Here is an 18,694-nt window from a genome sequence, read left to right on the forward strand (position 1 = left end):
GCTAAGGGCTATCCGGTCCCTGTACGACTGCAGCAGGAGCTTGGTTTGCATTGCCGGTAGTAAGTCAAATCTGTTTCCAGTGCACGTTGGCCTCCGCCAGGGCTGCCCTTTGTCACCGGTTCTGTTCATTATTTTTATGGACAGAATTTCTAGGCGCAGCCAGGGTGTATGGGAACCACAGAATCTCGTCTCTGCTGTTTGCGGACGATGTGGTTCTGTTGGCTTTGTCAAATCAGGACCTTCAGCGTGCACTGGGGCGGTTTGCAGCCGAGTGTGAAGCTTCCGGGATGAAAATCAGCACCTCCAAATCCGAGGACATGGTTCTCGACCGGAAAAAGGTGCTTTGCCCTCTTCAGGTTGGTGGAGTGTCCTTGCCTCAAGTGGAGGAGTTTAAGTATCTCGGGGTCTTGTTCACGAGTGAGGGACGGATGGAGCGTGAGATCGATAGACGGATCAGTGCAGCATCTGCAGTGATGCGGTCGCTGTATCGGACCGTCGCGGTGAAGAGAGAGCTGAGTAGGGGGGCAAAGCTCTCGATTTACCGATCGATCTACGTTCCGATCCTCACCTATGGTCATGAGATTTGGCTCATGACCGAAAGAACGAGATCGCGAGTACAAGCGGCTGAGATGAGTTTCCCCCGCAGGGTGGCTGGGCGCTCCCTTAGAGATAGGGTGAGGAGCTCGGTCACTCGGGAGGAGCTCGGAGTCGAGCCGCTGCTCCTCCACGTCGAAAGGAGTCAGTTGAGGTGGCTCGGGCATCTTTTTTTTCCGGATGCCCCCTGGACGCCTCTGGACGCCTTGCTGGAGAGGTGTTCCGGACACGTCCCACTGGGAGGAGGCCCCGGGGAAGACCCAGGACACGCTGGAGGGACTACATCTCTCGGCTGGCTTGGGAACGCCTTGGGGTTCCCCCGGAGGAACTGGAGGAGGTGTGTGTGGATCGGGAGGTCTGGGCAGCTTTGCTTGAGCTGCTGCCCCCGCGACCCGACTCCGGATAAAGCGGAAGAAATGGATGAATGTTTTTTGTTGTTGTTGTTTGTTACCTCAAAATTTCTGATTACTGTTTAAAAAATTTAGAACACTTGTAATTAAAATAGCTAAATCAATAAATGGTTCTTTAGAAACCTTTCATCTATAAATTAAAACCACCTGTTATTTCAGATTAGATCATTTCTTGTTTAACATAAGGAACCTTGGACATTTATTTTTAGATAAATAATATAACATGGAAATTTGTACATTTTTTTAAGTCTGGTAGATTATTACTTGATTGTTCAAGCTACCTCAAGCAGAAGAGCACTGTGTAAGTGATTAATAATAAATTAAGGTGATTAAAATGAAATTATTATATATTTAGCATTTGTTCATTGTTCATTCAGTTTTTTAAAGTATCGGATCGGGACTCGGTATCGGCAGATACTCAAAATCAGATGACTCGGAATCAGATCGGGGCCCAAAAAAAAAACCTGATCAGGACATCCCTAGTGAAAACTCTAAGCCTGCCTTCAATGGCGCAGTTTTGCCACCTCCAAAAGTTTCCACCTTGTGGGAGTGGGGAAAAACCCTCACTTGGAAACAGAAATGGATCTTTAAAATTTGGAATTCCTCAAACCATTTGTGGTCCCCCACAGCACTGAGACCAGTCTTGTTCTAACTATTCACCTGGCCCATACCAAGTACGCAGCACTGCTTGATATTTCTTGTACGAGGGTAGGCTGAAAAGTTCTAAGGCTCACTATGATAAAGTTAATGCATTAACTGCATCATGGTGAGCCTTAGAACTATTCAGCCTACTCTAGTATTTGTTTTATGTTCACTTTACAGTTGTGCTCAACGTTTACATACACTGGCAGAATTTATGATTTTTTTGGCGATTTTTCAGAGAATGATAACACAAAACCTTTTTTTTGCCCACTCATGGTTAGTGATTGTGTGAAGCCATTTGTTGTTAAACAACTATGTTGACAACAGAAACTAACCAAATGATCCTGATCAAAAGTTTACATACCATGGTGATTTTGGCCTGTTAACATGCACACAAGTTGACACAAACAGGTTTGAATGGCTACAAAAGATAACTACCCTCACCTGTCTCCTGTTTTCTTGTAATCAGTGTGTGTGTGTGTGTGTGTATGTGTGTATAAAAGGTCAGTGAGTTTCTGGGCTCCTGACAGACCCTTGCATCTTTCATCTAGTGCTGCACTGATGTTTCTGGTTTGCGAGTCGTAGGAAAAGCAAAAGAATTTTCAAAGAAAATATATAGTATAAAACAGGGATATAAAAAGATATCCAAGGGACTGAGAATGCCAATCAGCAGTGTTCAAAATCTAATTAAGAAGTGGAAAATGAGGGGTGCTGTTGGAACCAAACCACGGTCATGTAGACCAACAAAAACTTCAGCAACAACTGCCAGGAAAATTGTTTGGGATGCAAAGAAAAACCCACAAATAACTTCAGCTGAAATACAGGACTCTGTGAAAAAAGTGGTGTGGCTGTTTCAAGATGTACAATAAGGAGGCAGTTGAAGAAAAATGGGCTGCATGATCGAGTCACCAGAAGAAAGCCATTACTACAAAAACACCACAAAGTATCCCACTTACAATACACCAAACAGCACAGAGAACAAAGTAATTTGCTGTGATGAGAGCAAAATTGAACTTTTTGGCCACAACCATAAACATTATACTTGGAGAGCAGTCAACAAGGCCTATGATGAAAGGTACACCCTTCCTACTGTGAAGCACGGAGGTGGATCGCTGATGTCTTGGGGGTGTGTGAGCTACAAAGGCATAGGAAACTTGGTCATTTTGATGGCAGGATGAATGCAGCATGGTGTCAGAAAATACCGAGGGAAAATTTGCACTCATCAGCCCAGAAGCTGTGCATGGGACATACTTGGATACAGTGTGGGCACAGCTAACCAAAAAGTTAGCTTTGATAATTGGTAATCTGCTAACTGAGAAGTTATCTTATTTAACGCTAAACTGATTAAACTGCATAAAAACTTATCGAAGCTACAGATAGCCGATAACTTTAAATTTTGCCTCCCATATGCTCTGAGCTACTAAGAAGCTGATTTTGAGTTTAAACACAGCCAAAGCGTCTGATAGAACCAATGGCAATCACAAACCCAAACAGCCAATGAGCCAGCACTTGTCTTTGTGCACTCCGGCCCACTGCTGTAGGAGAACGTCATTTACCCTGACAGGATACAGTGGTCCCACGATGAGGCACAGGTCTTGAAATGGAAAGCAGGTTTGAGTTATGGTTTTGCTTTAAAAATAAAATTATTCCAGCTAGAATAACTAATGTATTAATGTAAACTCTTAAAATGTACAAAGTGACATATAACATTTTTCTGTTCATTTTAAAATAATGCACTAATTCTGAAGATTTGAACATTAACACACAGATGCCCAGAGGAGATTATGGGTAACTAAGCCTCCACTCATACTGATTGTTTGATTCATTCATTCTATGTAAAAACCAACAGAAGTGAATCAAAGTAACGTGTTGATGTTTACAAATAAACATGCTTTTGTAAAATATGTCATTTTTTAAATTTGTATTTAAAAAAAAGAAATGTTCAAGATCCCGCTAGACAGCGCCTAAGCACACGCATGATGACATCACAACTCTATCCGGTTAGGAAGACAAGGTTTTTTCAATAACAAGAACTGTCAAAAAACTTTCTCAGAATCGCCTTTTGAATGCTTGAATAATGATGTCAGTCGCACAAAATAATCAAATAATAGTGAAAACACGTTTGGTGCGGTGTCATAACGCACCAATCAGTCGCTCTGTGAGGTGTCATAACATCCGACCGGTTAGCGGCTAGGTGCGGTGTTATAAGAGATCAATCAGTCGCTCTGTGAGGTGTCATAACATCAGATCGGTTAGGGGCTCAGTGCGGTGTTATAACAGATCAATCAGTCGCTCCGTGAGGCGTCATAACATCAAGCCTGGTTCACATGGCAAGATAATTAGGCCGATATCAGACCCAATCTTCCCCTTCCGACAATCTTAAGGATGCCCCGACAATCATGATGACGCTAAATATAATCTTATCAGATATTCCTGCCATGTGTGGTGTATTAAGAAGCACGTGAGGAGCTAAATGTGACATGCAGCCAATCAGAAAGTGAGGTGTCCTGGGAATGTTCGTGTGTGAAATCTGTGTGTGTTGATTTTACAGTGTGGCTGACACCACACACTGTACAACTAAACCTGTCAGATCTATGATTTGTTTTTATCTCCACGTGTGGGATCGCTCAGGTTTTGGAAACCGACAGATAATTTTAAAATCCTGTGGTCAAAAACACTGTGATATAACCGGTCGCCAGTAGATGGTAGTGTTCTATGCATTTTGACGCCGGTTATATCACACAGCCTGAATCATAATTTCGGCTTTTGGAAAAGCAATCTGGGCTTCTTCTGGCTTTTTTACATAAAACAAAACACAAGAACAATGTATATAAACCCAGAGAATATATTCACGACAGTTTTAAGCACAATATACAAAGAGTTTAATGCTGTTGTCCATGTGGAGCCTGATCAGAGCGTCTCAAATGCATTTCTCCTGTCGTGAACTTTTACCCATAATGCACTGCGCACACACCATGTCCACACTAAAACCTTCAAAATTAGTGCATTACTTTAAAACTAAAACATATATCTGATATTTTCACTTTCAGAAAACTTCGGACGTGACGTTAATTTAAATAACTTGTCCGAAATTAGTTTGGTTAAAATTCTAACCATAAGTTAAAACTCTATGCCTCTGGATGACTTGGGTGCTATTGCCACCATATTAGTATGGGGTCCAAAGAAATGAGTTTTTTTTGTCTTTTCTATGATCAGTTCTGCTTTTCCTGCAGAGGATAGAGCGGTTTATTCTGGAACCAGCTCTTCTCTGTTTGTAGAGGATAGAACTGCACATCTACTACAAAAAACTACATCTGCAAAAATGTTAGCAGTCTAAAAATTATCGGACCAAAACTTATCGGAAGATAATTGGTCCGATGATGGCTTTCAAAGTTATCTGACAAGTTAATCCAATAATGAAAACATTATCTTTGATAATTAGCAGTTAGCGGATTAGCGGAACTGTGCCCACCACTGCTTGGATGTTCCAATATGACAACGATCCAAAGTACAAGGCCAAGTTGACCTGTCATTGGCTACAGCAGAATAAGTGAAAGTTCTGGAGTCGCCATCTCAGTCTCCTGACCTCAGTATCATTAAGCCGTTCTGGGGAGATCTCAAATGTGCAGTTCATGCAAGACAGCCCAGGAATATACAGGAACTGGAGGCTTTTCATCAAAAAGAATGGACAGCTTTACAATCAGAGTAAATAAAGAGCCTCGTTCACAACTACCACAAAAGACTCCAAGCTGTCATTGATGTTAAAGGAAATACACAACACACAGTATGCAGAACTGGGGTATGTAAACTTTTGATCTGGGTCATTTGGGTAGTTTCTGTTGTCATTATGATTTAGAAAGAGTACACACAGTTGTCTGACAATAAATGGCTTCACACAATCACTAACCCTGAGGGGAAAAATTTGCTTTATAAATATCATTGCCTTGCACTCACTACTCCTACACTTTTTAATCTAAAAACGTATTGACCATGTCATAGAAGAATTACCAATAAAAAAAACTATATGGAGGAAAAAAAAGACAATCAAATGAATGTGTCTGTACAGATGGCCTCTGTCTATTATCAATAAACAGTGGATAATATTTGTGCATTACCAAATGCAGAATTATCACACAGGATGTATATGAAATGTCATAACGATATTTTTTATCATATTCAACAGCTTGAAGATACTGAGGCTGACACACAGGAGACAGCCTTAGACAGATATGCTGATGAGGAGGTGTCCTGACCCAATGACCACTCCATTGTGGATAGCACAGAGAACACAGACTCTGTGGCCAGGCCAAGTACACCATGTAGGACAAGGTCCTCAAGCCCATCACCTCCCACCCTTGCATCAGAACCCGAATCAACCAACAGCAAAGCAATAAAGGTAAGAGGTGTTAAAGAAAATGACATTGAGCTGGAGAAGCTCATACTGCTGAAAGAAATGTCAAAACCAGTCAGATCTGTTTTCAATACAGAAAAAGATAACACAGAGTCTAACTTTGGATGACATGTTACAGCTGAGGTCAGTCAAATCAGGGACATGACTTTGAGGACAAAAGCAAAAAATAAATAAATAAATTATGACCATATTGATTTTCAAGAAGTAGATCAGTACATGACACGCAATGCACAGTACACACCCCAAGGTCTGTTACACCCAGATGTTCAGCCTTACATTCAATCACAGCCACCACCACTACCACATTACACACCCCAAGTCTGAAACACCCACCATTCCAGTCTCTCATCCAACCACAGCGAACACCAGCACCACCGTTACACGTAACAACATACATTCCACCTGAATAACAGCCACGTTTCTTGCAAGTCTTTGAAGACAGTAATGTAGAGGTAGACAAATAAGGTTAAAATAAAAAGTGCTAAATCTGTGTGATCTTTGAAATCAAGACCATGTCTGACACAGTTTGAACATTATCCAGTGAGGATATTACATGTTTACATTTATCATTTGTACATTTCATTTGGTCAGAAGTGTAAATTACACCTCATCTATACTGTTCACTGCTGTTGACATTCACATACTTGTATAATGGAATTACAGTTTTTCATCCTGCTTGTAATTTTGTACTAAAAGCATATGAGCTATTTGGTATATTTGAAGTAGTAACATATACTCAACAAAAATATAAACGCAACACTTTGGTTTTGCTCCCATTTTGTATGAGATGAACTCAAAGATCTAAAGCTTTTTCCACATACACAATATCACCATTTCCCTCAAATATTGTTCACAAACCAGTCTAATCTGTGATAGTGAGCACTTCTCCTTTGCTGAGATAATCCATCCCACCTCACAGGTGTGCAATATCAAGATGCTGATTAGACACCATGATTAGTGCACAGGTGTGCCTTAGACTGCCCACAATAAAAGGCCACTCTGAAAGGTGCAGTTTTGTTTTATTGGGGGGGGATACCAGTCAGTATCTGGTGTGACCACCATTTGCCTCATGCAGTGCAACACATCTCCTTCGCATAGAGTTTATCAGGTTGTCAATTGTGGCCTGGGGAATGTTGGTCCACTCCTCTTCAATGGCTGTGCGAAGTTGCTGGATATTGGCAGGAACTGGTACACGCTGTCGTATACGCCGGTCCAGAGCATCCCAAACATGCTCAATGGGTGACATGTCCGGTGAGTATGCCAGCCATGCAAGAACTGGGACATTTTCAGCTTCCAAGAATTGTGTACAGATCCTTGCAACATGAGGTGATGTTCTTGGATGTATGGCACAACAATGGGCCTCAGGATCTCGTCACGGTATTTTCTGTGCATTCAAAATGCCATCAATAAAATGCACCTGTGTTCTTCGTCCATAACAGACGCCTGCCCATACCATAACCCCACCGCCACCATGGGCCACTCGATCCACAACATTGACATCAGAAAACCGCTCACCCACACGACGCCACACACGCTGTCTGCCATCTGCCCTGAACAGTGTGAACCGGGATTCATCCGTGAAGAGAACACCTCTCAAACGTGCCAAACGCCAGCGAATGTGAGCATTTGCCCACTCAAGTCGGTTACGACGACGAACTGGAGTCAGGTCGAGACCCCGATGAGGACGACGAGCATGCAGATGAGCTTCCCTGAGACGGTTTCTGACAGTTTGTGCAGAAATTCTTTGGTTATGCAAACCGATTGTTTCAGCAGCTGTCCGAGTGGCTGGTCTCAGACGATCTTGGAGGTGAACATGCTGGATGTGGAGGTCCTGGGCTGGTGTGGTCACACATGGTCTGCGGTTGTGAGGCTGGGTGGATGTACTGCCAAATTCTCTGAAATGCCTTTGGAGACGGCTTATGGTAGAGAAATGAACATTCAATACACGAGCAACAGCTCTGGTTGATATTCCTGCTGTCAGCATGCCAATTGCATGCTCCCTCAAATCGTGCGACAACTGTGGCATTGTGCTGTGTGATAAAACTGCACCTTTCAGAGTGGCCTTTTATTGTGGACAGTCTAAGGCACACCTGTGCACTAATCATGGTGTCTAATCAGCATCTTGATATGGCACACCTGTGAGGTGGGATGGATTATCTCAGCAAAGGAGAAGTGCTCACTATCACAGATTTAGACTGGTTTGTGAACAATATTTGAGGGCAATGGTGATATTGTGTATGTGGAAAAAGTTTTAGATTTTTGAGTTCATCTCATACAAAATGGGAGCAAAACCAAAAGTGTTGCGTTTATATTTTTGTTGAGTGTACAATTAGGGAATAACCCTGTTGTATCTGATGGTTTGCGGACATTCCTGCTGGTTATACGGTCACAAATAGAGCTTTACTGGTGGCACGTTACAGGGTTCTAGCTAGTGCAAACTTGCGTTGCGGCCCGTTACGCTATCATTTTGGACCGTTACGCTTATTTTGGACATTACGATTTTCAATACAGCGTCTGTAATCAACCGGTTTTGCAACGCGACTCCAGTTTGAAGCGTGAATCGAAACAACGCTTCGATTCAATGGCTCGTGGCTCTTTGATTCGCTGCTCTTCAGAAGCGGTAAGTCCGCTTCTTAACCCCTCTGAAAGCCATTAAAATATCATGAGTCACTTTTGTGTGGATTAAAGTCACTAACTCAGACTCTTGTCTTATTGCAGTCGAAAAACTTGAATCGTCCTCCATTCCGAGCTTCAAACGCTGCGCGGCTCTGCTGAGACAGAGTCCGCTCGGAATGAATAACTTCAAAACGAATCGCCGCTTTAAATAAAATGACACCTCTTGCAAACATTGCAATACAGACAATAAACTACAATCGACTAAAACATTTTTTCCTCCCAAAATGAGACGTGCTGCATTCTTTATAAACCTGACCTGCAGCACATCGGCAAGAGCTGCAGCTCATGGGTATGGAAAGACATTCATGCCAATAATAATGTCTGAAAGGAAATGCTTTTGACAAAAACTAACAGATTTTATTTCTGTTTATGTCCAGAGATCAAGGATCCACCATGTAGAGTTTATCATGTCCAGAGTTTAAGGATCCAGTAACCAATTTAATATTTATTTACTTTAAGACTCAATAAAATGTTGTTCAATTTCAATTTAATCAGCTTATAAAGCACCAAATTACAACAAAAGCCATCTCAAGGTGCCTCACACAGAACAGTTCAACATAAAGAAATTAAAATAAATAAATAAAAATTAAAAAATTCAAACACCTAATTAAAAACAAGCATAACAAAATAAAAACTACTCATAAGAAAGAGAATAAAAATAGGTTTTAAGTCTTGACTTAAAAATGTCCACGGACTCCGAATGCCTCACTGAGGGCCATGTACTGGCTAACCCAGAATGAGATTGCCCACTCAGCAAACTTCCCCAGCCTTCTGGACATGATGAAGGGACTTGGACTGTCTTACCTGGCTTTTCCCCTTTGGGTACCCCTAGAATGGCCAATTTTTACCTTGAATTTGCAAAAGCTTCCCCCCCTTCCGCACCATCCACCCCCCCCCCCCCCCACCCCCAATTGCTTCGTCCCTCAACATTATCACTACACTAAAATTTTTATCCTAGCTAGAACCCTGTGTTAGCGGAGCCAGTAAAACAGTTATTTGCAACTGTATAACAGCATGAAAGTCCACAAATCATCAGACACAAGGGGACTGTTCCCATTCTAATTCAATTCATCCATCGTTTGCACGGTTTATTTTTCTGCAGGTAATTCAGTCAGCGAGGCTTACTGTAGAGCTGAGGCACTGTCGCTCCAACAGCGGTCAGTGCGCGGAGTAATCCATCAAACGTGAAAATCCATCAAATGTGAAACACCAATACTTTCATATGGTACGCGACTTTCGCTCGCTCTCAGCTAACGGTGCTAACAGGTAGCAGTGCACGCAGCCAGTGTTCTGTCAAATTGTGCGTCTCATTGCATAAATCGACAGTTCCGCGTCCCGACAATCAGAATCCATATCAATACTTTCGTATGGAAGCTTGAATTCGCCCATTTAGGTGGCGGTATGCGACTTACTCTCGCTCTCAGCTAACAGCGCTAACAGATAGCAGCATGCACAGCCGGTGTTCTGTCGAATTGTGCGTTTTGTCACATAGACACTTCCGCATCCCAATATTGCACATGCGTAGTTAGGACAGGAATGACATTCAACGGGAATGACATCTCGTCAGAACACCGGTCAGGGCGCAGAGTAATACATCCAAATGTGAAACGGGCAAATATTTTGCCACCGTTACTCCAATATTATAAAGTCTGAAATCTCACACGCTTAATCAATCAGATTCAAAATGTAATTGGATTAGAAAGTTTGATTATAATGGTTCAGAAGACATTTTACCTCACAGCACTGTATCTTACAGCCTATTTGGTTGCTGCTGTTTATGTTTGTTTATTTTTTGTGTATGTTTCCATATGTGTAAATTATACTTCCTGCAGTCAATAACCCTTTTATATGCTTACTGTGATGGGCACAGTATTTGAATGCAAGCTGAATTTGCATTTATTCCAAGTTTAAAGTTACTATTTATACAGTGATTTGGCGAACTGAGAAGTGCTGTTTTTATACAATGTTTAAATAAAACAAATTTTTCAAGAATGATATGGTCTTTATTGCATTCATTGTAAACATAACTATTAAAACACCATTTTAACAACCAGATTTATTTATAGAACTCACGTGATGGATAAATGAACATTTACAAGTCACTGAATGTGTCTTTGACTTATGGGGTTATGCCACAGAATGCAGTTCCTTCCTGTTTGACCTTGAACAGCAAATTGAGGTGCGTTTTGAAGAATTATTGTAACTTCTTGAGCCATCATTGCCAAGCTTGAACAAACTTGGCATACGTAGTACGTAGTTACAGCCATCATCGGCACCAGATCTGAAACTGAGATTCAGTTTTTGAACTGTTGAAAAATTTCATGCCGATTCTCAAAATCGCTGGTAGTACATGGTAACTTCCAGGTATTCATTGTCTTAACTGACTACGGCTTGAAACGTGTTTGATTGTGCTCCATCTGGGTAAAAATTTCAAGCCCAAGCAGCGTTTGTTGCAAGATGAACAGCTCGATCATGTCTGACTGAGGGTGCAGCTCCCTTCTTTCCTTTTCGGACGGGTTGCCAGGTCTGCACTTTAGAAGCCAGCCTGCTAGGAGGCAAGCCGGATTAAGCCGTCTCATCCTGTTTTTGCACTTCTTTGGATCATAGGCAATCATAGTAGAATGCCGTGCTATGGAATAGCCCTGTTAATTTACATTAATCATGAAGACATACAAACAATATAGCACTATAAGGAAAATCTGGCAGTAAAAGAACACCGGCAAATTGTTGTTTAAAGATGCCAATGTGGCCCAGAATAGGAGGTTCACAGATCCTCGCCTATATTGACCACAGCCCAAATTTTCAAAGCTAAATATGCAGTTTTTATAGTTACATGCTCACTTATTCATGTTTGTGAGTGCAATGGTAAAATTTTCATGCACTGAAAAATGAACATCCCATCTTCAATACATGAAAATACCATTGCATGAATGGAAAATATTATTTGTTGTATATGACACCTCAACAGATCCTTGACATTTGACTTAAAATTAAACAGGTGAAAAAGTACTTACATCTCCTCAATCTGGTAAATGGACTGCATTTATATAGCGCTTTTCCATCTGCATCAGATGCTCAAAGTGCTTTAAAATAATGCCTCAAATTCACCCAGATGTCAGGGTGCTGCCATACAAGGCGCCTCACTACAGACCGGGAGCAACTGGAGGATTAAGGAAGTGATTTTCAAGTCAGGCTAGAATTTGAACCAAGGATACGCCGGTCTCAAGCCCAATGCTTAACCACTAGACCATCACCTCCCCTATCTCACCTCATCTGGTGAAAATTTGCAATAGTAACTTGTCCAATTCTGACAGCATTGCGAAGGCTGCTAGCAGTCAATTCAGTTATTTGTATAGTGCCAATTCGCAACATAAATTACCCCAAAGCGCTTCACAAGGGTAACGTCTAACCTTACCAATCCTGTATGTGATGTCCTGAGAACACTGCATGTGTGTGTTGGCAATCCCTCTGTGGCGAGGAAGATGGTCTCTTGATCAATTCCTGGATGGGATGTTGGACGTGGAGATGACTGAATAGGTCCAGTCTTGAAGTGCACAGTTTGTGACAGATGCTGCACGTGGTTACTGTGGGCAGCTTCCGCCGGTCAGGAGCTTGCTCTCCCTCTTTTCTCTTTCTCCACTGTGTTGTTTGTCTGCATTTTTTTTTCTTTTGAAGACTTCCACTCTTTTGTTGATCATTGCTCGCCAGCTGGCTCTGTCCCTCGCATGTTCTTCCCATGTCTTCCAGTCAATGGAACAGCTCTTGAGGTTGTGCTTTAGTAGTAGAAGATCTGAAAGAGAAGTGGCCAATCACCTATCCTGATGACGTGACCTACCCACTGAAGGTGGTTCTTGATGATGACAGTCTATGCTCTGGAGCTTAACTTTAGCCAGACACTGATGTTGGTATGGTAGTCGTCCCACCTGATACAGAGCATATTCTTCAGGCAGCATTGTTGGAATCACTCAAAGGTGGTGGTGGTAGGTGGTCCAAATCTGAGATCCATACAGCAGCTTCTAATTGGCTTGTGGTATCATGGACACATTTGTAAGAAAAGTTAGTGGAGTTGTACAATGGAGCAAAACAAATGGAACTAAAATGAACAGTAAATTGCATGAAAAAATTATGTAAATGATACAATGGACTATTTTTCTATACAATGGAAAAAACAATTAATGTCATGTGACATAGAGCCCACCAATCAAATGATAAGGATCTGTTGGACGTTATATAATACATACTATATTAAACCTTCAAAATTCATAATTTGTACAAGAAATCTGTTTATGGTTGCACAGGAAATTTTTAGAAAGATTTTTTTAGTCACATACACACACTGCAAAAAATTAAAGGAACACTTTACTCAGAGTATAGCATCAAGTCAATATCAATTCAACTTCTGGGATATTGATCTGGTCAGTTAGGTAGTAAAGGGGGTTGTTAATCAGTTTCAGCTGCTTTGGTGTTAATGAAATTAACAACAAGTGCACTGGAGGAGCAACAATAAGACGATACACAAAACAGGAATAGTTCTTTTCTGGCTGCTTTTCCACTAGTTTTGCATTTGGCTAGGGTCAGTGTCGCTATTGGTAGAATGGTGCGGTACGTGGACCCCACAGAGGCTGCACAGGTAGTCCAACACCTCCAGGGTGGCACATCAATACACACCATTGCCGGAAGGTTTGCTGTGTCTCTCCAAGCACAGTCTCAAGAGCATGACTGAGATTCCAGGAGACAGGCAGTTACTTTAGGAGAGCTGGGGAGGGCCATAGAAGGTCCTTAACCCATCAGCAAGACCAGTATCTGCTCCTTTGTGCAAGGAGGAACAAGCTGAGCACTGCCAGAGCCCAACAAAATGACCTCCATACAGCCACTGGTGTGAATGTCTTTGACCAAAAAAATCAGCAGCAGACTTCATGAAGATGTCCTGAGGGCCCGATGTCCTGTAGTGGGCCTTGTGGTCACTGGTTGGCACGTGGAACTTGACTGGCATTTGCCATGGAACACCAGAATTAGCAGGTTCTGTGCTTTTCATAGATGAGTGCAGGTTCAACTTGAGCACATGTGACAGACGTGAAAGGGTCTGGACACGCTGTGAAGAACATCATGCTGCCTGGAACATCATTCAGCATGACTGGTTTGGCGGTGGATCAGTGACAGTCTGGAGAGAGATATCCCTGGAAAGATGCACAGACCCTCTGCAGGCTAGACAACACCACCCTGACTGATATTAGGTATTGTGCACGACAGTGCCCAGACTCATGTGGTGAGAGTATGCAGGCAGTTCCTGGAGGATGAAGGAATTGACACTACTGACTGGCCACCACACTCGCCTGACTTAAATCCAATAGAAGACCTCTGGGATATTATGTTTTGTCTGTCTGACATCGCTAGGTTGCACCTCAGACTGTCCAGGAGCTAAGTGACACCCTGGCCCAGATCTGGGAGGAGATCCCAAGGACACCATCTCATTAGGAGCATGCTCCAACAAGCACATGGAGGCCATACAAACTATGGAGTACCATTCTGAATTGCTGTAATGAAATTTTGGCAAAATGGACAAACCTGCTGCATCATTTTTTGCTTTGATTTTTGGGGTGTCTTTGAATTCAGCCCTTTGTAGGTTGACAATTTTAATTTCCATCAACTGATGTGGCATCCGTTCCTTCCTTCACACATTACCCAGTCCATATCAGGAAAAATATCCAGCGTGATTTTTTTTCTCCCCCATTGAGATCTGATGTGTTTTCAAAGTGTTCCTTTAATTTTATGGTCAGTGTACATACATATACATACAGTGCAGACTTTGCCCTGCCCACGAGTTACCCGAGAGAACTGGAAGAGAGATAGAAACTATGGTCACGTGACTTTTTTTTTTCTTTTTTACCTTTTTCGCTCTTGTTTTGTTGTCAGGCTGCTTTTGGAAACGTGTGGAAACGTCCTGTGTGTGTGTGTGTGTGTGTGTGTGTGTGTGTGTGTGTGTGTGTGTGTGTGTGTGTGTGTGTGTGTGTGTGTGTGTGTGTGTGTGTGTGTGCGTGTGCGTGCGTGCGTGCGTGTGTGTGTGTGAAATACCGGGGCAAAATGCATACATATGGGAGCTAGGTAGGAAAAAAAAACAACAAAAATATGACAAAATCTTAGGCAGCAAACTGGCTTAAAAATAAAAGTTCCTGCTTTGGCACATTGTCAGACAACACGCTGCGACTCAATCACCTGCCTGTATTCAACAGAACATGACACCACCATATATTAGTGGTACATTAATTATCCGCATGCGCTAATATGCTAACGTTTAAAATGCGAGAAGACAGAGAGTGACTTGACGGACAGTCGCTGAGATAAATATCCATAAAAACAGAAGGTCGTGATTATGTTATTAGCTACTGTTACCGACACACGCTGAAAACCGCAACTCACCACTGTGACCGGAGACACCATTTCTCCCTGCGTCGTCTCCACGGCCGCACAAAATGGTTCGGTATCTAAATTCGGTGTAGGTCTTGTTTACACTGTGTTATATGAAGGGGATGTCTATTGTTTTTGTCTTCTCTCCGGTGGGCGGGCCGACGTCCAGAAGGAGGCGAAAAACCAGGCTGAACGTGCTCGATTGACCAATAGACGCACAGCGAGTGTGTGAGAGGCGGGACTCGACGTCAGAGCCGCTGTGATTGGACGAGTTCAGTGTTCGTTTCCATGCTTGAGCAGATGGTCTTTATTTACGTTTTACTGAAAAGATATAATAATAATAATAATAAGAAGAAGAAGAAGAATGTAAGAGTTGGAAATCATTTTAAGAGATGGGTGTAGCATAAGTGGGTGGAGCATGCCCAGAGAGGGACCTGACGTCATCGGGAGGTGTAGTGAGATTATGTTCCTAAATGAGTGGATGTTCCTGAGTTTTTGTTAGCAGAAGAGTGACTCATTCTGAAGCCCCTGTAGCTCGCACGCTGCTACAATAATAATAATAATAATAATAATAATAATAATAATAATAATAATAATTAATTTGAATGAATGAAATGATGATCCAAACAAGAGGGCTCCAAGCCCTCATAATAATAATAATAATAATAATAATAATAATAATTAATTTGAATGAATGAAATGATGATCCAAACAAGAGGGCTCCAAGCCCTCATAATAATAATAATAATAATAATAATAATAATAATAATAATAATAATTAATTTTAATGAATGAAATGATGATCCAAACAAGAGGGCTCCGAGCCCTCATAATAATAATAATAATAATAATAATAATAATTAATTTGAATGAATGAAATGATGATCCAAACAAGAGGGCTCCAAGCCCTCATAATAATAATAATAATAATAATTAATTTTAATGAATGAAATGATGATCCAAACAAGAGGGCTCCAAGCCCTCATAATAATAATAATAATAATAATAATAATTAATTTGAATGAATGAAATGATGATCCAAACAAGAGGGCTCCAAGCCCTCATAATAATAATAATAATAATAATAATAATAATAATAATAATACAAATACACCTAACCATACGTCTTCTTTTATTTTTGCGAGAGCGTGGTGTTATTATTGGCGTCAACGTAATATATTAGATATTCAGCAGTAATTACTACATTTTCAGAACACCCCCCCCCCCCCCCCGACTCTCAAGGTATTGTGTGTGTGTGTGTGTGTGTGTGTGTGTGTGTGTGTGTGTGTGTGTGTGTGTGTGTGTGTGTGTGTGTGTGTGTGTGTGTGTGTGTGTGTGTGAAACTTTCCTTCTTGAAACTGAACCCACTGTTATATAGAGATCAGTGGGGTCAAACCGTGCACGGCAACTAATGGTGAGCAGAAGTCTCATGAAGCATTCGAACTCGTTACCCATTGTGTATGATCGTGTTTTGGTTTTGAGGCTTTGAGGAAAAAAAAAAATAATAATAATAATAAAAATAAACCGCGACCGCCACCTAGTGGGATTCAAAAAGTGTAACAAAACAGAGCGTTTTTAATATTCTATGAAAAAAGAGTGTGTTTGTTGAATGTCACGTTCACAAAATATGTCTGGATCCACAGCATATTTTAATAATTTTCTTTTGGAACTGAAATAATACTGATGTGGTTAAAGCTCGTTTGTAATTATAAGAAAAGCCAGAAAAAAAAAAATACCTGATGAAATTGGAACATATTTATTTTGCTTTTTTGTTTATTGTTGTTGTTTTGTTTTTTTGTTTTTTTACTTCTGATAGTGTGAAATGCACAGTACTGTTCTACCTCTTCTAATTCTTCTTTCGGCTCATCTGGGGTTGCCACAGCAGATCATTAATTTTCATCTCACTCTGTGCATCTTTTTTTTTAACATAACCACCTTTACTGTATATCCTCTTTCACCACATCCATAAACCTTTGGCGTCCGTCTTCTCCTCCTGCATGGCAGTTCCATCCGCAGCATCCTTCTCCCTACATACCCTCCATCCCTCCTCTGCCACATATCCAGCTCCACGTCTGTGTCTCAAGCATCACTGTCTCCAAACTGCACAACACAGCTGGTGTCGCTTCTTTCTTGTAAACTTGCAAATATCCATCGATCACAAATCTTCTCCATCCGCTCCACCTTGTCTGCACTCTTGTCTTCACGTCTCTACCAGACTCTTCTTACTAGCCATCTTGGCCCAGGTGAAGAGTAGTTGCCAAGTTTTAAGTGAATTTATTTTATTTTATTGTAAAAACCACACAGTTAGAATCACAGCACTTGCAGTGCTCTTGATCACTTACTCATCTTCAACTGCTTACTCCAATTAAGGGTCACGGGGGGCCTGGAGCCTATCCCAGTAGTCATAGGGAATGAGGGGGGTACACCCTGGACAGGACACCAGTCTGTTGCAGGGCCACATATAGACAAACAAACACATTCATACCTGCACGCACACCTATAGACAATTTAAAGGTCCCAATCTCCCTAACCTGCATATCTTTGGATGTGGGAGGAAGCCGGAGCAGTTGGAGAAAATCCACACTAACACAGGGAGAACGAATGGTCTTGATCAGTCTTTTAAATGTGTTGTTGTTGTGAAGGTGTCGTAGCACGGACCCACAACAGGGGGCGCAAATGAAGGGACAATGACTAAACCAAAAGGTAACAATTTAATGTTGTGACGCTACACAACGAAAAGACACAGAAAATATGCACAGTCAATTAGCACCAGGTGACGTGTGGCAGGCTCGAAGATAGGAGACCCCCCCGACGAGAGAGAAGCCGTACTCCACACGGCTTCCACCACCAACGGTCTGAAGAACACCGGAGCCGCCAAGTCCCGAGTCCCCAGGTGGCCTCTGTTCCCGGCTGTCGACCCTGGCACTGCTGCAGAAAGCAAAAACAGGATGTGTGAGTGTGAGTCCGCACACTCAGTAATACACAGTCCAACACTGATGGGAGGGAGCACCTCCACCTCCAATCATACACTCAAGCAGCTCCTGTCAGTCACTTATCTGGAGGGAGTGGGAGGCGAAGACGTCGCGGTTCCCACAACACGCCACTCCGACAAAACTGTCCCACAGGAATAAACGGCTGCAAACAGAGATCAAAACGTGGATTAATCCAAATACAGCAGAGAAGGATTACCTCAGGAATGGTAGTCGATTTCTCTGCGAGGAGGTGGAGTTGCAGTCCGGCTTTTATGGTGGTGATGATGATGAACGAGTGACAGCTGGGGCAGGGGATGAATGACAGCTGTCACTTCTTCTAGGTCTGGCGCCCTCTCGTGCTTGGAGCCCGCACTCCAAGCAGGGCGCCCTCTGGTGGTGGTGGGCCAGCAGTACCTCCTCTTCAGCGGCCCACACAACAGGACCCCCCCCCTCAACGGGCGCCTCCTGGCGTCCGACCAGGCTTGTCCGGATGTCTTGCGTAGAAATCGTCCAGGAGAGCCGGGTCCAGGATGAAGCTCCTCTTCACCCAGGAGCGTTCCTCAGGTCCATACCCCTCCCAGTCC

General features: G+C 42.3%; 1 protein-coding gene across 1 annotated transcript in view; it reads right to left on the minus strand.

Annotated features, from left to right (window-relative positions):
* tmem86a (transmembrane protein 86A) overlaps positions 1 to 15,294 on the minus strand; it is a 52,914-nt gene extending 37,620 nt beyond the window's left edge. Inside the window, exon 1 of the mRNA XM_034176872.1 lies at positions 15,151 to 15,294. Coding sequence (XP_034032763.1) covers positions 15,151 to 15,171 — 21 coding nt within the window. The 5' untranslated portion in view covers positions 15,172 to 15,294. The remainder of the gene's footprint in view (positions 1 to 15,150) is intronic.
* Positions 15,295 to 18,694: the final 3,400 nt, after the last annotated feature.

Source organism: Thalassophryne amazonica, chromosome 8, assembly GCF_902500255.1.
Source record: "Thalassophryne amazonica chromosome 8, fThaAma1.1, whole genome shotgun sequence".
Classification (NCBI taxonomy): domain Eukaryota; kingdom Metazoa; phylum Chordata; class Actinopteri; order Batrachoidiformes; family Batrachoididae; genus Thalassophryne; species Thalassophryne amazonica.